At 41.5% G+C, this 23,981-nt stretch overlaps 1 protein-coding gene across 2 annotated transcripts in view; it reads right to left on the minus strand.

Annotated features, from left to right (window-relative positions):
- Positions 1-11,001: 11,001 nt before the first annotated feature.
- The window catches only part of SBNO1 (strawberry notch homolog 1), a 34,388-nt gene continuing 21,408 nt past the window's right edge, over positions 11,002-23,981 (minus strand). For both annotated transcript variants that reach the window (XM_075516592.1, XM_075516593.1), the window contains exons 16-32: positions 23,492-23,643; positions 22,719-22,916; positions 22,247-22,417; positions 21,990-22,159; positions 20,960-21,091; positions 19,527-19,662; positions 18,990-19,102; positions 18,818-18,889; positions 18,249-18,348; positions 17,640-17,714; positions 17,235-17,381; positions 17,060-17,154; positions 16,757-16,849; positions 16,157-16,294; positions 15,359-15,435; positions 14,384-14,577; positions 11,002-13,430 (exon numbers count right to left, since the gene is read on the minus strand). In XM_075516592.1, coding sequence (XP_075372707.1) covers positions 13,288-13,430; positions 14,384-14,577; positions 15,359-15,435; positions 16,157-16,294; positions 16,757-16,849; positions 17,060-17,154; positions 17,235-17,381; positions 17,640-17,714; positions 18,249-18,348; positions 18,818-18,889; positions 18,990-19,102; positions 19,527-19,662; positions 20,960-21,091; positions 21,990-22,159; positions 22,247-22,417; positions 22,719-22,916; positions 23,492-23,643 — 2,206 coding nt within the window. In that variant the 3' untranslated portion in view covers positions 11,002-13,287. The remainder of the gene's footprint in view (positions 13,431-14,383; positions 14,578-15,358; positions 15,436-16,156; positions 16,295-16,756; positions 16,850-17,059; positions 17,155-17,234; positions 17,382-17,639; positions 17,715-18,248; positions 18,349-18,817; positions 18,890-18,989; positions 19,103-19,526; positions 19,663-20,959; positions 21,092-21,989; positions 22,160-22,246; positions 22,418-22,718; positions 22,917-23,491; positions 23,644-23,981) is intronic.

Raw genomic sequence — 23,981 nt, forward strand, 5'->3', positions numbered from 1 at the left:
TCATGCCCTAGTGACTGCATACTGCATGAAAGAAACCTCTAAAAATTATGACTGGTACCAGGTGAAATACATGATCTTGTTACGGTTTTGTATTTTATCTCCAGTCCAAGTGCATGACTCCAGCTGTCGTGGGGAAGCTCAGAGTGGCACAGACTATCCTTACAACAACTGATCCACACTCCGGTCTGTTAGAGAGGGGACCTGAGAGCCCCAGGCATAGAATTACACGCTCAGTGACAATATTTTCACACTGGTGCTTGAGTCTTTAACTGTGTAATTCTTATTAGAGCCCTGAAAGACTGCACTGGTAAAACCTCACATCCAGCACTGTGTGAGTGAGAGCTTTGCATCCCTAAAGCTTCACTTCCAGATTTGTAAATAACTGCCTTTCTGTTGATTCCTGGAAGGCCAGTGAAGTCCTGCAGGCGAGGGGCATGCCGCTCTGGGATTTTCCATTGCTGTGCGGTTGTTTACAGTCACACCAAGTGAGTGCGAAATGGGAGTGTTCCGAGCTTGCCGTGTTTTTCACGGCTTTACACCAACTCTACAAAACTGCACTCAGAGCAACACTGTGAAGAACAAGATCCCCTGTGTTTTGCTTGGGTTTTATAATGACAGCTTCAAAATAGACAATATTCGGGGGGGGGGGGGGGGTAAGGAAACGATCCTGTAAAGATTATCCTTTCTTCAGCACAAGACACTGCTAGCTTTGGAGCAAACTGTGAGGGTCAGTCTTGGTGAGATGGTCAAGCTTGTAGGGCCAGATTATTTGTCCTGTAAGCGGGAACCCAGCAGTACCACATCTCAGTATTTTACATCTGCTCTGCAGTTCTCTGGGCACAGGTAGCAGTGGTGGCACAAACACAAGACCCTGGTAAATGACAGCCTTACTGCTTGGCCTCAGATGCCATGTAAGCTTCAACTGACTTTACTAGCTGCCTCTTGTTTTTTTGCAGACACCGCTGAAGTTGGCTTGCGTAGGAAGTACCTGCAAGTTCTTCCTATCCGCCATGTGCTCTGTGGAGTCACTTCAGTTGTTTTGAACCAGGTGTGGCCACAAGAATAAAACCACCATCGTGCTTGGGCCCTGGGCCGACTGCTTCGCAGGGTGACCACAGATTCAAGCTCCCTCGGAGGGACTGCCAGCAGTTTAAACTTGTTTTACGTCACGAGCATGGCTTGCACCACTGAGAGTTGTGTTCTGCACATGCAAACCCTGCATCGAGTGTAACAACTGCAGTTCCAGCAGCGTACACGCTCCAGGCTGTTTGCAGCAAGCCGCAGGTCCCTGCTCTGCAGACTGATGGCACAGTCTTGTTTACTGACAGCAAAAGCAGCTCTTAATCACCAAGTGGCCAAGTCATAGAGCAGGAAATACAGCAGAGCCATTTTATCACATGTGACATTTTCAAGCCTTCTCCACACTAAAAGGTAACTTGAAAATAAATGTGTCTGCTTATGTTTTTCAGCAAGGGAGGATGGACAGTAAGAGGCGCCTGTCTCTTCAGTCATCTGCAAATGCAGATGATGTATTTTCCAGGTATGGCTGCCTCTTCTCAGTTGTGTGAGATCTGCAACATTCACCCTGTCCCCCTCCTCTTGTTCTTTTCTTTGTATTTTCTCTGTTCGCCCTCCTGGTTTGACTTTCTCACCTCTGCTCCTCCCAAACCACTGGGAATACTCAGCAGCCAGTGTTTCCACACAGTAAGCCTTCCAGCCCCTGCTTAGCCAAGCTCTGACTGATCTCAAGGAGGTTTTCCCTTCCCAAAGCTCTGCGAGGTTGGATGCTGTACCCCTCTGGCGAGAGTGTAAGGAGTACGCATGCAAACTGTGATGTTGGAAGGTGCTGGCAGGTGGTTGTCAGGACGGCTCTCCGTGGTAGAGCTAGGGGCCCTGGGCCATGCTTTAAGACAAACTTGCTTGTCCCCTTGTATCTGGAAATAAAGCTAAATAGCCATCAGGGTCTGCAGAGCTATGCGTAACACTCTTGGAGACCTGCAAACAGAGAGCGCAAACTAGACATTGTTTCTTATCATCTTGGATTAAATCAACAATGAGAAGAATTAACGATGACACGGCAAGACCCTGTTTTTTCCTGGCATGTCTTTGACGTGTAAAACATTACATTTGTGCATTAATTTCAATGTAATTAATTGTTGTCAGGCTTAATGAATTGAGTGACTTGGGGATGTTCTAACTGTCCTTTACCCACCACAGAGACCCGTGTAGCAGCAAGGGGAAAGAGATGGGAAATTTGTGCCTTTTTCTGGAGGGAGTTTATATTTAAATACTTATCCCCACATTTCTAGGGATCCGGCATCACACATAAATTAATCATAGAGGCACCTACAAGTTTCTGAGCACTAATTTAATCTGCAAGTCTCCAAACTGCTCTCTTGTGCTAAAACTAAGATGATCATCCAAAATGAAGTGAAAAGTCTCTGATAGGCCTAGGCTGAAAATTAAGCTTTTAGAGTCTTGAGTGAAGGCAGGCTTAACCTCTCTGAAGAGCACAAGCAGTAGAGGCAAGTGAGTCTCAGCTTTAACAAATAGCATTTTAAAATATACTTTACAGAGCTGAGTACCTTTCTTACTGGGATCATAATGAGCCAACACCTCCTGGTGCAGAACATCTTCTTCCCCAGGCCCTGCTCCAGGCACACCTCGCATGCTCCTGGGGCTCTCTGGGACACTGGCACAGAGGGAAAGTTATGCATTTTATCCTTTTTGGCACCATTGCTGCCCCCTTATCGCCTTGCTACAGCCCCTTACATTCCTGTCTCTGTTCCCTACAACTGCTTCCTGCTGATGGTACAAGATTTCCCTCCTGCTCTTTTTGTTCCCAAGAGAAAGCCGGCAGCCCTTGGTGTCCCTCCACTGCAGTCTGCTTTTTGGCATATGTTTGCTGCTTACTGCCCCATCCTCACCAAAATGCACGAGAAACACCCAATCCTGAATAGTAATACAGATTCCCCAGCTCTACCCTGTTGCCTTTTCTTCTCACACCTCAAAATACCCCTGGAAGGTCTGGATTGTGTTGTCCCCCCGCCCATGGGAAACAGCCCTCTGAGACCCTCTGCAAGGAGGGCTGCGGTACAGAGTGCAGAAGCCAAAAGTGCCGCGGCAGCAGCCGTGAGCCAGGCCCCAGGATATCCTCTCGCAGCGCCTGGCCCACGTCAGCAGACAGGCTTGCAGCAATTTCGGACCAAAGTTTGGATGCCTATTCCGGACAGGCTCTTCCCTTAAATTCTTCCAGAGAAACTTTTTCCCAGCCTAGCCCTGCTCCCCACTTTCAGATGGTTCCTCCCAGGCCAGATGCCGTGTTATCTGGAGCGACTTTCCCTCCCAGCCTTGTTTTCCTCCTACTCCTGAGTCCTTTGTCTGGCTGCCAAGTGGAACAGCCCTGCCAGGCAGACAGCTGCTCAGCATCGCCGCGCGGGTGCTGCCCTATGGGCTGAGGAGCCGATTCCAGGCTCATTCCATCTTTGAGGGGGACGTTCTGCCTTAGAGATGGCGTGTACCAGAAGGAGAAAAAGCAAATAGCACCTGTAAAGCTGGCGGAAGAGAGTGGAAATGTTTAAGATAAAGAGGCCTTAATGCTACTCTCGGTTTACCTTCGAGATAGCGTAAGTAGCAAGCCTGCTCTCTCCTGCTCTGGCTGGAGGTCTCCCTGGAGGACCACAGAGCACGAATGAGAAGTTTCCAAGCCCTCAGCCACAAAAGCACAGGCCTGGAATCTCTCTAATGAGACTTTTCCTCTTTGCAGTTTGCCAGGCAAACAAGCACCAGGCACCAATATCAAAACCAGCCCAGATTCCAATGAAAACCAGCAAAGAAAATAAGAGCAGAAAGGAAACCGCTTCGTTTTGCTTGTTAAGAACAAGGCAAATAAAGCTACTGAGCCCCCCTCAGCCAGCAGGAGAGCTGTCCCTGCCCTGCCGAGCATGGGGTGAAGCCAGGCGAGCTGCCCAGCTGGGGGCTCGGGCCAAGGGGCTCCTCCTTCCTTGCTGTTGCTTGCAGGGACGCATTATCACGTTATCCCCACGTTACAGGGCTTCCCTGCATCGTCTTTCCAGACAAACGAGCGCTCCACCCTGCCGGATTCCTTCAGTTTGCCTGGAAGGACTCTCCCTTCTTGCCCTGCGGGCTGGACTCTCGTTACCCTCCCACTCCTGAGCCCTTGAAGGCTGTGCCAAGGAGGGCGGCACGGCCCAGAGCGCAGTGAGCTGGCACTGCTGGGCTGCGGCACGGCACGGCCTCTGCCTCCCGCCCTGTGCGGCTGTGGGCCCCGGGGCAGGCAATACCCCACCCTTTGGCTGGGGCAGAGGAGTCTCGGAGACTTGCTTTCATCCCAGCCCTGTCTGGGAAAGCTCCTGAACCTGCTCTGCGTCCAGGAGCTGAGGAATCCACAGCAAAGCTGAGTGCTGGCTCGCCTGAAGTGCTTCCCGTACGCAGGCTGGTGTCAAACACCCAAATGCCCTAATCGAATTGTACTTGTGTGAAATAAGCATCCACGCGACACCTGCGATGACTGCAGAATCTAATTACCTTTTGGAGGGACACACTGGGGTTAAGCCTCACAGAAAACCTTCCAAGTGCAAACCAAGTGTCACCAGACCAGCGACATATTCCTGAAACAAATAATCAAGAGGCACAAAACACCTCTGTTCCTCATAGCCTCATTGCAGCACCAGCTGTAAAGCCTGATGGGAGCATCCCTGTTTGTTTTGTTACTGGTCAGTTGAGCAAAGGAAGTGGAGGAGAGAGTGGAAGCAAAGCCCAGGGCTGGAAAATGGAAATGACTGTGAGGAAAGGAACGTGGAGCTTCGTAACAACTGGGGGGAGAAGAGCACAGAGCAGAGAGAAGGGGGAAGGAGGAAAGCCAGGGGGTAAATTGCAGTGACACAACAGCACAGTCTCGCAGAGTGCAGTGCATGGCACGGGCAGCTCCGCGGTGGTCTCCGGTCGGGTGCCGTATGGCCCCCGGCTGACAGTGCTGGGCATGGCGCTTCCTTCCCTCGCCCAGGCCAGAGCCTCAGCCACAGCTTTTGCCAGGATGAGTCTAACACATCTGCTGAGTTCCTGCCCCAGGACACCCCTTGATGCCGAAGTGAGAGTCCTGAAGACGTCTCTTGCTAAGCTGGTGTCTGCGTATGAGGATCGCTGGTGTAAAAGCCTCTGTGCCCAGCTCAGTGGGTGCGTGGGTGTGGAGTCTTGCAGTGCCGATTGCTGGATTTCACTCGCCCAGCAGAGACAGTGGGACGGGGTGACGCCTGCAGCGTTAGGGCTTGGAAATGCTCATTATTTTCAGGCAGCCAAATAAGCTCTGCCTGAACGTCTACCTGAAGAGTGAGAGCAGCTGCCTACTGCCCTGTAATACCACCTGATACTGCCTATGAGCCCCTTCTTCTCCCCCTACAAAAGCAAAGAGAGGAGGCTGCGGAGTCCCCCCAGGTCTCTCTGGAGCAGACACGCTGTGGGCCTTCCCTGCGGAGCCGCTGGCCAGCCAGCCGCCCCCGTGGACTCTGCAGCCTGGCAGCCGCCGTGCCGACCCCGTCCGGGGGCTCTACGTGTGCGCACAGAAAGGGAAGGACAATCCCGGATGTGAAGGATTTACAGCCCTGGCAGACGCTTGTCACAGGAGATAGCGTCGTCTGTAATTTAAATAGTGCAGTCTGAGGCTGAGGCTCGCCAGCGATCGAATGCGGCGCAGCTGAGGCACAAGCCGAAGGCAGAGCCCCCAAGGCTCTGAAGTGTGGTCCACCTGCCCAAAAGGGCTTGGGCTTTCAGGAGGGCAGGCCGGGCCGTGGCATCCTCCCCTCCCCAGGAGCACACAGGCAGGCCTGGGACATGCTTTTCTCTTGCCAGGGAAGGGAGAAAACACCAGTGTTTTGCTCGAGTCCACCCTGGAAAGCAGCAAAGGGCCAGTGGGACGCACATGGCTCAGCAGCCACCTTGCAGCCCCGAAGCCCAAGCTGGGGATGGGAAAACTGGGGGGCCCCTCACAAAAGCAGGCGGGAGCTGCTGCCAGGAGCGTCCCGATCCCGAGCGCTGCCTGTGCAAAGCAGCAGTGCCTGCTCCCAAAGCCCAGTTCTCCTGCACGGAGAGGGTAACGCTGGGGATGGTTTGCAGAGACCAGCTGCAGGCTCAGATCTTCACTGTTTCATTGTTCACATCTACGTTTTTATTCACTCCAAGTAACTTCAGGGGAGATCTTACCCAGGAGTAATTAAATCACTTGCACCCTGGTTTATGATTTAACTTAAGTCACTCTGGCTAAGCTGATACAGATCTCTGTTTCATGCCCTGCAATTCATTGTATATTTAGCAGGCACAGTCAGTTCTTCCAGCTTATAAACGTGGAAGGAAGGAACGTATAAACCAGACCTGGACTTCCAAAGGTAGAAGTTGTCAGGTCACGAGCTGACTCCCTGGCATTTTTAAGGTGTATTATTTACATATTGGAAAAAAGCCAACCAAAACCTCACTTAAGACATTTCTCCCTTACTTACAGAACAAAGTCTACTGCTTTATGAAAATGGTAACTAAATTCTGAGGTTTGGGCATCTTAATTTATTACTGAGAACTTGGCATGATCACCTTTCCAGATTTGGGGAAAATGAGACTAAAAGTCAACATAAAATGATTCACAAAAATAAGATTACATTAGCCTGTTTATCCCAAACTAGCTCTTGGGACAAAGGAAAGATACTTGCATGCTATGCGTAGAATATGAAGAAGGGGATGCTTTCCAATCTCAACACAGTTTTTATAAACTCTCCTCCCTTTTTTAAGATCATTACAATTAGCATTCAAAGAATGGGATGAATCTGCTCTTAACTACCAATAAAGCCAGTTTAATTAACCAGTGAAAGTAACCAGGTTAAGTGCCAGGTATTTAAATGGATTGAAAGAAAAGATGTTTGGATTATTACAACATGCCTTCTACTACTCTGAAGGATCCTAAAATGGAGCGACAACGAATATGTTTAATGTATGCAGAAGTATTGCTGAAAGGCGTTCCAGTATAAACAACCTATGTGGGTAAGTTCCACAATAGAAAATTAAAAGGGAAAAAACCCCCAAAGTAGTAGTCGGTTTAATTTATTTAACATTTTTTTACCAAAAAAACCCAGAACTCAATACAGAATTCATCATGTTCCACAGTTCGTCATTTTTGTGAGTATAAATCTTTCTAAACATTGCTGTAATGTTTTATTGCCGGGCACTCGGAGTTCTGCCACTTTGTACGAGGACAGTTGGCATGCACAGGTATTGCCTGCTCACATGGAGAACGCAGGGACACGCAGCGCAACACTGCGCTGGAGGATGAAGTCTTTGAGGTTGGCAAAGGTTTCCAATTAGGGCAGGCAATACAAGGAACACGTACGATTCATCTTAAATGTTATGCATCTTTGGAATTCTGACACATTGGACCGATAAAGGTGTAGACTGAAGAAGTACTAATAGCAAAGTCCTACTTTAAAAAAACAGCGTATTCTTTGCGCAGAGGTAGTCTCGCAGCAAAAGTTATTGCAGGGGTGCGGCACAGCCCCTCCACAGGATTGCTGGAAGATGCTGAGGCAGTGAACACCCACCTCAAATAAAATTCAGTAGGCCGTGGGACTTTATGTCAACGACTGAAAAATAAATGACTTGGCAAATAAAAATGCCATTATGCACCTGCAATGAATCTGGCATTTTACTGGTCATCCTCTCCAAATCAGAAAGTAGATACATAAATATGTATGTAATGAGAAATGTCAGTAGAAATGTCTCTTTATCCTTCCCAGTGCAAATCAAGTATAGGGAAACTACTCTTCTGCAGGTGACGTGTCTCACTAAAGTTATGCCCTAAGCGCAACTAAGTTCAGCAACACTAACCAACTTAACTTAGTTCTTACAAAATAAAACTTAACACACGTTGATTCAGGTATTTAGGCACTGCTGGACTTTTACAAACAAAACACATTGCTTAAATCCGAATGTATTTCTATATCGTTTAAGCTGCCTGCTTAAGTGCACCAGATCCATTACTTTCAGTCTGTCCTCTCAGCACAGACGTCTTTCTGCTGGCAAGAGCTGTCAGCATCCCTTGCACGTGCGGCGTGCAGTTCTGCAAAACCTGCAGTACCACTTCACGACTCAGCAGGTGAAAAATTCCTTACATGAGTTTTGGCTTCAGCTTAAACCTGTCCAGTTCCTATTCTTGAATCTTATTTCCGCCTCAAACTTTGTCCACTCAGAAATTATTTTGGACCAATTAAGAAACAGTGAAGCACATAAAAATCAAGTAAGTTCTTGCTAGGTTTTTACTTATCACTCTTTAGCATAAGCTTTTAGAAGCAATCTGTCCTCAGCTGTTGTAATTGTGGCTGAGAAACACTGGTATTTCCAGTCTCTTCTTTCCTCCTTCATGTTTTTCTCCTTAAAAAGAGAGTTGTTGCTTTTCAGACTCAATATACAACCTAAGCAGCAAACGAGGCCAACGCTGCTCGCAGCTGAAGCGTCAGCCCTCGAGGTTTCCCATGTCATTCTGCACTCAGGCATGTTTGCGGTTGCGTTACTTTATTACTTCTGCCAACTTTGTCAGTCTTTACCATGAGAGTCTGACACACAGAACCATACACTGCAGCTGCCAGCACATGACAAAACCGCCTCCGTTATTTCTCCACATTCATTGTTAAAGCTTGTATTGACCACAGAAACTACCAGAAGTGTTTTGTCGCTATTTGCAGCTGGACGCTTCTTGCAATGACTCTCCAGTCAACGGACTTTGCAAACCACTTAATTCAGGAAACAACTGTACGGACACAGTCCTTCCCAGCAAGAGGAGAAGGGCAAAACCTGTGAGAGAACTGCTGGAAGCTTAAGGGCTAAATAAGAGACAGACAATTCAGGGGATTTCTCATTAATCTCTAACTTTGATATAAATATAGGTATTGTTATCTGACAATTAAAAATATGCACCATTTTTTCAAAGGTAAGAAAGTTCCATTACCTCTGTTTTGCATTTAGACATTACATGAAGCTCAAAACTTTCCCAGGAAATACTCTACAACAGATGCATCTTTTCTACTCTCAAGTTACCCACCTTTCTAGAGTGCTTTTAAGACAGTTACCATTAAATATAAATGTAGTAATCATACTTCTACATGTTAGGACAGTGGGCAGGTCCTATTGCTGATGCATGTAATTCTAGAACTTGTATTGTAGGAGCTCACTGAATGCACAACTGGAGATACCAGTAAGTGGAAGAAAATGGAAATGTATCAGATTAAAGCTGGAGATCTGAAACACACTGAAAAGACTAAAGAAAACAAATTACATGAAAAGTTTAAATATTTGTTTCTCTCTGATCCAGGCACTAAGAAGTGAATAGTACCAGTGACTGAAAGACATCAGGAATCGATTTCTCTCAAGAAAATGCATTATACACTAAAAATACAGAATAAACCCACATAGCATCAAAGGGATCATGGAAGACAGACAGTTGATAGTTTTGAAAAAAATGATGACAACATATAACATCTACAATGTATGCAGACATCCCTTGGAAGTTTTATATATGCTATATATATTTCAAAGTACACACAAACTGCCTGTTTGGCAGGTTGAGAAAATAGGAATACATCTTGGGAAGGTCATGAAGAAAAAAAAAAACACAAAGAAAAACAAGAGTTATTTACATTCAGTAATTCAGTAGCCTTTAACATCTCTATATACATACATACTCTTTCTATATATGTACAGACTGCAATGGGATCCAAATGAAGCTTATTCCAAATGCAAAAGAAAAATACAAAAACCCCTTGATAATTCACTTGACAAATGTTTACAGGTTGCAGAGCTTTCTTCATTTACAAAGAAAATACTACACACTGACTAGACAACTAGCATCTTTAGGAAACTTTAAGTCCTTACAAGAGGCGCATGTTCCCAACGGACCATACAGCGATTAGAAAAAAATTGAAAACTTGCTGTGAGAGGGAGTTTTTAGTGGGTTATAATTGCATTTACTGTGTCAGACATATCTTAAGTATGAAACTAGTTAACAAGTCAAAATTTAGTCACTGTCAAGGGACAGTTTAAATAAGAAAACGCAAAATTTTATCCCTTCAATTCCCAAGTCAACTTAAACATGTATCTTCCCCTTCTACAGCATGCTTCCAAAACTCACGCGGTACAGAAATTACTACTGTTTTACATTTAGCTTCGCCCCTGGTATCAGAGACATCTGTCCTTTATGAATTCTATATCCATTTCAGACAGTGATTTGTACGAAGCAGATCAATGCCCCCACAAGTAGGAAAAATACAGAGACCATTCTTGCCTAGCCTGGTAATTTATATGACACGACAATTGGTCTCTCCTTTTTCCTCCCCGTGAGGATGTTTGTCTTGTGGGCACAGTGCTGCAAGAGGATACCACATAGCTGTTCCTTATCCCATCCACTATGCTATTTATATTCCTTTTCTCCCCCAAGCTTTATCAGCAGCTCACGCAAGGAACAAACTACTACCAAAAAAACACACCCAAACCACCAAGCACGAATTTGCAAGAGAGAAAATGTTTCTGTAGCTTGAAGGCTATTTTTTTTTTTTTAATGTTAACCTTTAAGATGTTATAACACTCCAGAGCTGTGGCTGCAGATGCGTTAGTAACCGAATGACAAAGCCAAGGCATTGATGGTGGCAAGTAGCAGAGAGCAGGCAAAGGAGAGCAAGTGGGGGAACGGATTTCTGGAATGGGAACAGTTCTTATGGATCTCCTAAATACTATCAGTTTTTTTCCCCTCCAGGGGACACAAGTCCATGGGAAGTTTAAGAGGGTGTGCATGAATGGCATACGCTATGGACTCCCAAAATAGTGTGGTTTGGTTATCGATACAGAGAATATCCAATTCAGTATTTGCTCATCCCAACAACCACAGTTAGCACAACAGGCTGAGAAGAGCACTTAGGAACTGAAGTGTATTTAAATAATGACTTGTTTAAAAAAAAAAAAAAAAAAGGCAAAACAAACACTATTTGTGAACCTACCACTTCTAGAACCATCTTACTGAAGATTAACATCTAAAGTATTACGTTACCATCTCAGATGGTAGAAGTTTCTATATCAACTAATAATAATTAAAAAAAAAAAGACAGCAAAGTCCACACGCAGCTTGCTGTTACTAGCAATTTGGTTCACTATCTGCTGCAATAGTAATCTGTCAACATACTTCTCAAATTCCCATTACTTTTCCTGGAATGGATGCCAAATACATCCAATGGTGGGTATGAAACACACGAACACCCTCCCCCACACCCTGGCTGCGGTCTACAGTTTTCCAGGGTGTAATCAGCTCCTACTGGTATTACAGCACTCAGGCAAGCTTCCCGTTACTACCAGAGGATTAAAAAGCTCCCAACACACCTACCACCTGCATGACAAGTACTTTACGGAGATGTAGCAGGCGCTAAGGCAACAGGGAGCATGCCCATTTATTCTAGATCTGTATTTCCAGGTAGTCACAAGCATGTGCAGGGGATTCATCCCTTGACCATTTCAGACTGAGCTGAGGACAGCAGGCAGACTTCCTTCCCCAACAAGCACGTGCTCTGCTACCACACTGGGGTGCCAGGGCAGGCAGCGTTAACAGAACCTCAAGCAAAGTAATTCATATAAGGGAGCTCGCTTCAGCCTGAAGTCGTGGAACTTCTGGCCCTGTTACTTATGGAAAAACTCTTTATGACACTTGAATCTGGCTCACTGAGTGTTTGCAGAAGTGACATAGCTACAGTGGACTGCTGCTCCAAGTCTGTCAGGTGAACCTTACATAAAATACGCATCAAGGTTTAAATGCAGTTTACTTCTTGCCTCATTAATGAGTCCAACTGAAATAGTTGGACTGCAAGACAGAAGCCTGGTTAAAGCAGACTGGAACATGCCAACTCCTGTCGAATTCCAATTGTACAGACTTGTTAGTTTTTTTTGGAATACAGTGATTGCCTAAACAAGACTCCACTTCTTGTTAGTACAATAACTTTTATTTGACATCTACAAGATCATTATCTTGTAGTTTTTTTGGACAGGTTTATACAATCTCAAATTTTCAATAGTGCAACCTGTGCAAGCAAGAAATGACAAACATTGTCCTTCACTTTCTTATAAACATCTACTATTATAGGCAAAACAAAACTTACCCATATTATAGATAAGTGACTATTCACATTTGTACATTACAATTTCTTTTAAACAGCTCCAGATAAACTCTACAATGTCTTACAACATATTAAACAGTATTCAAGTTACTGGGTAACAGAAACAGCACATACAGCGGAACCCTCAAGTGTTTCCCATTCTCTAATTTACAGCTCAAGTAAGGTTTCATCTTACAAGTGACAAATTAAATTACATTAATGAAGTAAAAAATATAAGATTGTATGCGAGATGGAAGTGAATTTGCACTTAAGTTTCCATAACCACCTCGGATTAAGGAAATGCTTCAATTTAAGGAAAATAGGCATCCAGCCATCTTTGCAGTACACATTAGGAATACCATTAATACATTAAAAATGAACTAATTTTAATTTAAGATGTTTATCACAAAAAGAACATGTTGTAGACTCAAATATATAACCCCCAGGAGAGAACCAGAAAAAAATGCAACACCTGGGTATAAACACTATAAAAATGCAATAACCAATGCTGTACAACTAAGATTGTGTTTCTCTCTGAATTCCTGTCTTGTGTGTTTATCCTGTCCATGCCCGTTTCCAAAGACATGCACTGTCAAACAGAAACTGGGAAGGAACCTGAATGCATGATGTGCAACCTCTAGGTTTCATGCTTTTATAAACTCATAAATTGAAGAGAAAAACCCAATATATATTTTCTATATATATACTCAATACATGCATTCAAGGATATCTCCCACAGCAATGGCATTGATGCACTGCATTAAACCCTGAGCACTGTATGACAAGTTAAAAATAAAGCCTGCTTGGGGATTTTCAAGCATTTTCAAACAAATTGTGGTTTGTAGCTTAAAAGGCCAAAAGTAAAAGCAAACAGGAAGCACTACAGAGAGCATAAGGAAAGACAGATGCACCACCATAAACAACTGCTGGCTTTCAGTTCTACCAACCTTTTTAGATCTCTTTATTCCCAAAGTATTTGAGAGCACACAACCGAACTGAAAAAGTTATATTTCTTTGGAATCTGTCCCTGATTTTTATGCAAGTGATATGCTTTTACAGCCTTTTCCTCAAACACCAAAGTCAACACCTGTAGTTTATCCTCTTATGCGTTGTTGAAATTGGTGATGCTTTGCGGGTGATGCTGCTGCCATATCTGCTGCTGTTGTACTGCAAGCTGTTGAGACTGGTCTGATGTTGACAGGAGGTTTACAAGGGGCGATACACAATTTGCAGGAATGATCAAACCTGAAAACAGCAACAGATCAATTGTTTCATAAGCATGCAAGCAATTTGTTCATTAAAACCTCAGGCTGGTGGTTCCACCATTTAATTTATGCAACAGTCAACAGTGACCGTTTCCAGTGTCAAGTCTAATCAAGCATAGCTACAAGTTCTGCTTCTCAATAAAAGGTTTATCTTCAGAAGTCACTGATCCTTTAGGTCATGAAGCAGTAGAAAGAAGTTGCCATTTTGCCCCGAAGACAAATTTTATTCCTATGTTACCTGCTGCCACGTCAAACAAGTCAGCTACTTTTGCTTTTCTAGTCTCACAGAAGTTACACCACCATGAAAGTTTAAACATGAAAAACCTAGTTTCCATGTCTTAGAAAACTGTTACTGGAGTAGGAGCTGCCATGATATCGTGCATCCACAGAAGTCCACATTAAAAAAAAATATGGAGATTTCAGCCTCTGGGGTACCTGCTATGAGGGCTTCACTAACAGGGTTAGCAACAAGAAGTGACATAATCATCTTGAAGTCATTCTAAACTATTGATTACACATGACTTTCAGTAGCTCAAAACCCATGAAAACAAGCATTTCAAGGGCTTACTATTCCTTGCCAGAAGTGGGAAAAAAGTGGAGCCCTCATGGTTTCAAAGGTAGGTTGGCTAGAACAGGCCGAATATGACTGTTTTGTTCCTAGTAAATCAAAAGAACCAAAAGAGTAAGTGTTCCAAAGCCTGGCTGAAAAAAAATTTCTTCCTTCTTTAACCTGACTCAAAACAGTGTTTGTACTACAAATATGAATTTCAACAGTTGTACTTCTGCCCCTCCCCAACATACACACTGACGAGCCTTTTCTCTTGTAAATATCTTTATAAAGTCTCCTACGTGACTCTCAGCACAGAGTGACTTGTAAGTTAAAACTTCCTTCTACTCCAAAATGGAAATAAAGGAGCAAGACAAGCCACTTACCTACGATCCTCTGCCCGTCTTCTGTTCTTAGACGAACTATTTGCATTTTCACATTTGTACCACTCACAGAGGCTAGAACGCCTTCTACTTTTGTCCAGACGCTCAATACTGAACCACACAAGACATAGTAAGTCCGACAACGGAGTCCCACTTCACAAACTAATCCCAAGCCTGCCTTCTTACAATTGCCTCTCCTGCAGCAGGGAGAAAAAAAACCTTTCAAAAGAATTCTGCAAACAAAAAGTATCGAACTAAATTAAAAATGAGACTTGAAGTTACTTAACATGAATTCAGAGTTGAGCAAGGGCTGCAAATACACAGGAAGGAGAGGATATTTTATCCACAGCATTCCTCTAATAGCAAAGCTTTGAGAAGCGTTGGCCTACTTAGGACCAGATCTTCAAAATGTACACACAGAGCTTTAAGCCAAAGACACCACTCATTTAGATCACCCAAGAACCTGAATCTGTTACATATGAAACTGGTATCTGATCAGTATATTTCAGAAGCTCCAATATTAATCTGAAACTTCTTCCAGTTATGCTGTTCCTCAGGAATTAAGACATCAGCTGCTGAGTTCAGACACACTGTTAGAAGAGGTAGCACAAGAACAGCTGTTTCTGACATCTCTCTCATCTCTACGTGAAGTATAAATATTTTTCCCCCAAAATAACATTTGAACTATCCTCCTACAATAATAGATCAGATCAAGACACTTAAAGCACAAGCTACTCCTGGGTCATTATACTTCTCCTGGAGTGCAATTTATACATTAGCATTCATCTAATATATTAGGACTTTAAAGGGCAAGTGCAAAGCCTCATGTTTCCACTCAAAGGTTGGGTCATTTGACTGGTCATGGGACAATTTTTCTTAAGCAAGAAGCACAAGATTTCACATGAGGAACAGAATAGTGATAAACCACTTTAGGTAAACAGTTTAAGTTAAAGCATCTACGTGCATACAAATACTGACCAATAAGCATGGGTGCAGGTATCCGCAGAAGAATTGTACTGCTCTAACCAGTGTGGCAGAGCATCTTCAGAAGGTACCTGGAAAAGTCATTCAATGTGGGAATAATAGTAAAACACATTAAGACTTGCATAGAACAAAAGCAATTTGGTCATTACTATGAAAAAAGAGGGAGCACCAACATTCTGATGGTGAAGAGAGGTACATTATCCTATAATTTCAGGCTATTCAATGGAAATGCCATCTCAAAGGATGAGCAACATGCTTGAACACAGCAGAATCTCAGTAACGAGAACGGCAGAATCTCAGAGCTTTTCCAATAATCAACCTGATTCTCAGAGTTCCCTCAAATTTTTACAAATTCAACACTATAAAATTGTTTAAGTGTTAGATATCTTACCAACCTCTAAACAAAATAATCAATTACAGTATTTAAAATGTCATCAGCAAACAGCTGAAGCTTCAGAATAATTGGTTAGAATACACTGTACACAGCTGCTTATTTAAGAGCATGTTTGTACACCTTACACAGAAGCAAGACTCTTCCTTGCTAGACCCTAAAGCCCCCTCATTTTATATTACCACACCACAGATTATTTATATTCAGAAAGCTTTAGATATAGGAATGCAGAAACCATGTAGACCCACTTAAAAAGACCCAAATACAAGCTCTGCTCTGGAAAAATAAGCCTAATTTTTTTACTTGCCAGAATTATACACAAATACAAGAACTTTATTTTTCTGGTATTTCTTTTAATTTTTTTTTTTTAAGTTTAAAACTAGCATAATTTTAATGGTTACCTTCTTATATTTCTTTTTCAGGTCTGCACATGTTTCTAGTTTGAGTTGTTTCCCAGTATTTGGTCTGTATACTAAAAAAAGCTTCTTTTTAGGATTCACTTCTTTTACTAGAATAGCAGTTTTCTTGTTATTTCTTATCTGGAAAAGAAAGACAAACCAAAAACTTCGTAAGTTTAAACATGCTGACAGTATCTACCTTAAGTGATTCCATATTGTGTTCTTTACAGAGTAATAGTGCGCGTGTGCAGTAAGACAACCAGTAATAATGACTGACACCTTTAGAAGACAGTACCACTAGTCTACATTAACTTCACAACTTTTCCTTACAGTGAAAGCACCTGGTTTCTTGATGCATGTTTAAATAAGAGCTATTAATTTGGGCTCACATTCCTATCAGCAAATATCCTGAGCAGCTAAAAAGGAGTGCTTCATACTTGGCATCAGAAGCAAACTTAACATGAATTTTATTTTAAGGTTAAAAGCATTTTGCAAAACTGAACAGTAATTAGTTTGAACAGTAAATTTTTCAGAGGAGACAGCATATTTGGTTAGCCCCTCCCCAATTCTCTGAACATAATCCAAGAGACAAAAGAATCTTACCTGTAATGATAAATAAAATCCATCATCTGGACCTGTCTGTTCTGCCCAGATCTTAGTTGCTTCGTCCCAAGACATTCCTCTCTCTACACTGATCTAGAAGACAGCCATGAAGGGGTATTTGAGCACAGGCTTTAGAGCAGTTACACACATAGGAACTAAAGAACCATAGAACCAAATATTGCCCAGTGAAAGGCCTGGAACCTCCCCTCACTCAGCACATGCTTAGCCGATTGCCACATTTGAAAAACTTATTGGCAAGCAAGTTTTATTAGTTCATACTAAGAAGATACAGAATTAACTTACTGTGTATAGTTCTACATGTCCAGAGGTAGAATATCCGGGAGTTAAAAACTTCTTAACATCTGCCTTTCTTACTTTCTCATCTCCAGAGCCCAAATCTTAAAAGGAAAGGATAGAGTGATTCTGTTTCTCTTTTCTTACTTGAGTACAAAGAGTACTGAGAAATGTATGTACTCACCTAAGATGCCCATATCGTATCTTCCATTCTTTTTAGCATTTTGAATAACTGCATTTAACGTGTCAGAAAAGTACTGGAATAAAGCATTCTGCTGATGTACTTCCATACCAAGAATTCTATTCAGAAATTTCCCTATATTGTTATAATCTTAAAAAAGAATAAGAAATACACATATCAGGTCAACAAAGATTAAGTTTGATGACAAGAAGCTCTCAATCAGTATTCAAAGTGTCTCAAAAAGACTACTTTAAATCCATTCTTTCAGAAATGAGGAAAACATTCTGAAGTTCTCCAAAAAAGTCACTTTTTAGATAGTTACAACTTCAGTTCTGTTGCTAGGAATCCACTATCATGATATACAATATTCCTAGCGACATTCTAAAGATACACTAAACACACAAATACCTTTATCAAGCGTTAGTATTCCAGATCTGTCTTCTACATTTATCAAGCCTACACCAATCAATCCCTGACGAACATCTAGGAAACAGAAATAAGTTAAATCATAGCTGCTTTGCCATCTAAAAACAAACCAACGAATAACAGCTTGTTTAGCACTCTTGTTTCAGGAGCCGATTCTAAAGCTTCTGACACCCCTCAAATACATTACTTGCAATTTCTACCTAATACATCAGTAAGCAAGACAGAACTTTGCCTTCTGTCCTTCCAGAAAGCACAGGCAGGGAAAACTACTAATAGCACTATACATGAGCCCACAGGAGAATAAGATATTGCAACAGATAACGGGAAAATGAAGTTAAAGAACTGTATGTAACACTCTGGCCAAACAGATATAGAACATGCCTCATATTGAGAGAGTTCACGTATCTTATTTCATATGTGAACTTCAACATGCAAACAATGTGCATAGGAGTAGCATCCAGTGAGAGCCTATCTGGGCCAGCTGATTGGCTTAAATAGTAACAATGTTTTCTAGGTCTAAAATTATTTGCATTTTCTGCATACTGGAGAATGATCAAAAAGTAGCTATTACATCCAGTGAATTATACTTACCTTTGAAGAAGTCTCCAGGAAAATCAGGAGGAGGTGAGACCATTGGGGAGTCTAAGTTCACAATGGATTTCATAACAATCTCTAAAGCATTTCTCCCATACTGCGTAAGAAAGAGAAAGCTGCTCTAACAATGTGATTCAGCATTTGTGCCTCAGCCCCAAGCACACATCGTTTAACAAGCATTTGTAATTCACAATAAAACATTTTTCTCTACAATAGTAAAGGGAACCAGTTATTAGCTTTTCAATTAGAAACTACACTATATGAACAGCCCAGTCTTAATTTCTAATTAGAATTGCCAAATTAATCTTTCAGTTGTGACTGAAAGGACATGTACCATTTACTTAAGTCTCAGATTGTTAGCAAATGTAGAAAAGTAATTTACACACATATTTATGTTCCATGTGGCTTTGCAAACAGCATTAAGAATGTTTTCTGACTATCTCAGAAAGAGGCCTCCCATCAGAAAGTAAAACACTTCACAGGAGATGGAAGAAATCCTTCCTCAACAGGTGATTTGTGGAATAAGCACCACAGCATGAGCTTTCAAACAGAAACAGAACAGTCACCTTGTTGTCAAAATTGAATCTGCTGAGGTCTCGGGTTTCCGTAGCCCGTCTGTCACCATGGGTGAGGGCTCCCTGTTAAGACACACCTTTGTAATTACATCAAATTTTAAGAAAAAGAAATCCAAGTTGTATTTTCTCAAATGAGGGATCCGACTTCTTGAAAGAATCTTACCAAGCTCTCCAGTCTTTTTGCAACTATAGATGCAAATCTTTGCTCTCCTGCCAATTCAGAAATTAGGAACACATACTCTGGAGCAGTCACTTGGTTGGATCTATGAGTTCTTCCTGGATAATTAAGTAGAATCACATATGTTAAATAAATTCCACTTCATTGAACATTTCTAATAAACTATGAATTGTGAAGAGTAAAGAAAAAAGCTAGAACTTAATCCTGCTGAAAATTAGTTTCTGTTGCAGTACAGCCAATAGAAGGTAGTACAAAAACACTCTAGAGTTGTGGCAACTTTCGTAAAAACACTTGATACATGAAAAAAAGCCCCTAAGCTGCAGTGTAAGTTTGCTAGGTTTCTTTTAAAACTTTCAAGACTATTAGCTATGACTATAGATAAAGCTGATTCTGTTCACAGGTAAAGGAGATTAGAAGGGTCCTTTGGAGGTTGCTTAGTCAATCTTATTTCCCATGATTTCACAGTAAATTCAGTTAGTATTAATGAGTATGCTAGGGGAAGGATACAAAGAACTTATTTACCAAACTGCTGTATTGCTCTATCCGCGCTCCACGGCAACTCGAGAGTCATGTGAACTCTCCGTCTCTGATTCTTAGCTCTACGGTCTGCTTGCAATGATATACCAGAGCTGGCAGCCTCCGAGATTATGGCAATGTTCTTTTAATAAGAAAGGAGTTGTTAGTTAGCAATAAATCCAAGATCAATCTTCAGTTTTCAGTTTCTAAAAAAATTTAATTTTACAATTATGATTAACACAGGTCTGGAATGGTTTCACTGTTATTTGGTCTTTGTATCGCGGGAGGGGTTGGGGGGGATAAAAAGTATAGTTCTCTTTGTCAGAGTTAGAAATGCTAACGAGTTTTTTTTTTTTTTTTCCAGTGAAAGGAGTAGTTTTTGCTTTACTTCTCAGTAACACCTTTCTGTACAAATGAAGAAAGGCAGTATATGTTGCAGTCTTGCCATTCAAAAGGGCAGGTTTCTCTGATGTTGGCCTGCACTTTAGAAAGAAAAATGGAGGGACACAGGGAGACTTGCTCTGATAGCAAGCAACACAGAGGAGACAAAGTTGCTGCTAATACTGTATAAGGAAGAGAATATGGCCATTCTAGTACCTGAATGCATTTGCCTTGAAAGAATGTAAATGTTTTGACTGTGGACAAGTCACTTACAGGAACATGAGTATTTACCCTCAAGTATAACAACGGATCATAGAAGTTCCACACAACAGCTACATTTGATTTGCCCTCTTGTGGTAGCATGTCCCAAATGAATCACAGGAAAGTTTGGTTGTTTTTTTTTCTTTTTTTTTTTTTTTCCTTCTTCTATCAGCTCCAATTCTACCAATATTCCAGTGTTTTCTTTCAGAGTGCAATGTAAAGGACAAAACTATCACTCTTCCCAGCATTACTGCTTAACACTTGTTAAGGTAAACAAACAACCTCCACCTTTTCCCTTTGGCCCCTCACTGAAAATTTCTTCTCCCTCTCATACCAAGTCAGTCAGTGTTTTTCCCCATTTCTCAACTTCATTATTTCCTCTTGGAAGCAGAGGTAATAATCCAGATAAACCCTCTGCATCTTTGTAATTCCTTTATCTGCCTTTTAAACATATGCTGTTTTACAAAACCAGCTTAAAGGTGCTAGCTTTCAGTTTGCCACGCATGTACACACCTCTTAAGCACAGGCCTCTGTGGCCAACAAGGCCTCTGACCTTCAAAGCATGCTGCAGTCATGTATTAGACAAGACTACTGAACATACTGGTTTGAAAAACAAAACACACAGCAGTGAATAGAAAACACACAGCAGTGAATAGAAAATGCTTTCTAACTAGTACTTACAGTACCTAAAAAGTCACTGTGGAATAATGGCAGAGCTACAACTTGAATAACTTAATCAGCCAATGTTACTATGGCATCTGGCAAGTTTTTCTAAATTGTCTCTCTTTAAGGACTACCTTATCTCCATCCATGAACCTCTGCTTTTCCGTGATGTTGAGAATTTCAACGGGCACATCGAGTTCAGATCTTGACTCATAAGATATGCTGCCATCATCATTGCTTACAACTCTCCCTTTGCGGCCTGTCATCTTTAAAAATAAAAGGGAATACAAGCTCATTCTGGCAATACAAAATTATTACATGACCAAAAACTTCAAGCAGTGATGCTATTTATTCATATACCAACCTTAAAATAGATTCAGTAATTTACTCCAAGGGCAAAACTACATTAGGGAACCTGGATTATTTTTTGGTTGATGCCATTACCTGTTACGTGGAACACTTATTTAGGGGTAACTCAGGGAACCAAAAGCATAACAAAGCATTATCTATGTAGAAATGACATAGTATTATACTGCTGGCCATAAGGGATTTACCAAGAGTACTAAAGAAAACAAACTAAAATGACAGCTGAGATTGTTGCTGATTTTAACAGGGTCTTTTAAATCACAGTGTTTCTACTTGGTAGAGACAGGTAGCTTACTAAACACATGTTTCTAAAGTTATTGAGAAAAACAGGTAATTCATCAGGCTTTTCACTAACAGTTTTACTATACAGGTTCTTAATCTTCATTGCCTAGGAAGATGAACTAAAGCTGCTTTCTGTTTTATATACACCAGCTTCAAACTGACTACAGCTAGTTAGAGAAATATACCGCTATAAAGGAAAGGAGAAACTAGTATGGTTCACCCAACAAGAAACTATCAGTCTCAGAAATAACCTATTTACCCTTTCAGAGCTCTTCTCTGTATTCTAATACAATCTTCAAGTTTCTCTTTAATTCAGAGACATTCGGCAAGAGTAACCTATACACTTACCCCTGTGAGATTACTGTCTAAAACTGATAAACAAGTTCCCTTTAATAGATACTTAGGTCACATGCAACCTTGAAGAATGACAACACTGATTTACTGCAGCCAGACAGATGACGTATAGCTGCAGTAGAGAAAAACATCAATTTTTTCTAAATGTGAACATCAGCCTACCTCTGCAACATTTTCAGGACCACCCAGTTCATCTATAAGCTCATCCAGTGTATTAGGTGGAAGATCTTCAGCCAGCTTTTCCAGTTTATCGAGCAGTTCTTTTTTCATTTGTTGGGCCCTTTCAACAGCATCCTGACTTGTTACAAAGCTGCTGTTTGTGTTACTGTTTGCTGAAATTTAAGAGAGACTCTAAGATTTAGAATTTTACTACCTAATTGCTAACAAAGTGAACAGATGCCAAAGAAACTTATTCTTACCTGACGTGTTAGTACTAGAAGTGGTGGTACCAACAGTGGAAGTAAAACAGCTAGGTCGTTTTGATCCGAGACCAGAAGCTAGTAAGGCACTTTGAATAGAATCTGGGTCTATACTTTTCTTCTTTTTCTTGTCTTTATTTTTTTTATGCTCTTTTCTAATTAACCAGGGATCTAAAGTTAAATAAAATATTTTCAAAAAGTTTCAAGCATTTAGTAAAAAGCCATCCTTTCCTTTGAAAAAAACTACATTCTCATTACATAAGGTGACTTACAAAAGTCTGAACTCCAGTGTGTAAAATCTACTTAAAGAAGATGCAAATCAACATTCTAGTACTAATTCCAGTCTCATTAGAATTAAACTACATGCTTACCACACTCTTATTTTTGTCTCATTGAAATGGTTAGGAAAGGCTTTATGCTTACTATCTGCAAGTACAGTTACTTGCTTGATGAAACACTTAAACTGTCTTACCATCTTCATCATCTTCACTGGATTCATCTCTGAATGGGTTGAAGTCATCATCATCTCCAGAACTCAAAAACCGGGAGCTCTCATTGTCACTTTCTTCATTGTCTGAAGCATCAGACTCACTTTCACTCTCATCAGAGCTGCTACCTGCAAGGCCACCTGTTTTGCGAGCTTTTTTGGCTTCTCTGCTTATTTCTTCACCTAATTCCATCACCACCATCACCCCAGAAAAAAAAAGTTAGTTTAGACCTTGTAGTCTACTTTTGAAGTTTGTTTTACCACCACTGCATACAAACTAGAAAAATATTCAGCTTCTAAAAATAGAACCGTTTAAAAGAATCTGATCTAAGTTTTCAGTAAGACCCCCCCCTCAACATTTTTATGATCACCTACTTTTCAGTAAGAATATAATCAGTTTGGGAAGGGGAGTGGTATGAGGCTCTTTACTGAGCCTCAAGAAAAAGAAAGTGATTATTTGCTTGACTGCATCAGGAAGTGGTCTGACACATGCAAGGCATTTTGGGATACACTCCCACATGAGATCAACCCATTTTGAGCAAAGAAGCAACCAGAATTTACAGGTTATATTGTTTCAGCAGCAGTTTTAAAATCTGTTAATGGAAATTTCTAACAAAAGTCTTAGACTCACAATATATGCTCTTTCATGAATGATTGTACTGATATTTACATTCCCGTATTTTTTCCAGAGTTTACTCTTAAGCAGCTCTAGAATTGCCATTTTCACTATGGCATTAGTGTAAGAACTTAAGCATTACCTTTCCGTTTCTTTATTTTGTTCTCCTTGCAAGGGCTGTCTCTGGGTGAATTGTTATTACTTTGAGCAGTCAAGTCAATTCCCAACAAGCTAAACAGCTTCTTCCTGTCAGGAGCTGGAAAGTGCTTTTCAATAAGAGACTGGAATACTCCTCTGTTTAAGAAAAAAGGGTTCTTCAGTGGAATTTGCATTTATTTAAAGTAGAAACCTGTAACATTTTAACAGCTTGACTTCTCTGAAGAATTATTCCTTGTGAATGCTATTACACAAGCACCCTGTGTAATTATCACCCTTATTACTCTATTTGTCACCTTCTTAAAAGTAGGAGACATTTACTTTACAGCACTGTTACTTTTAACTTGTTAAATTTAGTTTTGGTATCAAGTGCTATTGCTACTGCCATTTTCTTATTACTCAAAGTTTAAATGACAGATTAATTTATTAAGATCTTCAGCAAGGTAGTCTCACGATTGGATCTGGCTCATCTGATA

Source organism: Mycteria americana, chromosome 13 (genome assembly GCF_035582795.1).
Source record: "Mycteria americana isolate JAX WOST 10 ecotype Jacksonville Zoo and Gardens chromosome 13, USCA_MyAme_1.0, whole genome shotgun sequence".
Classification (NCBI taxonomy): domain Eukaryota; kingdom Metazoa; phylum Chordata; class Aves; order Ciconiiformes; family Ciconiidae; genus Mycteria; species Mycteria americana.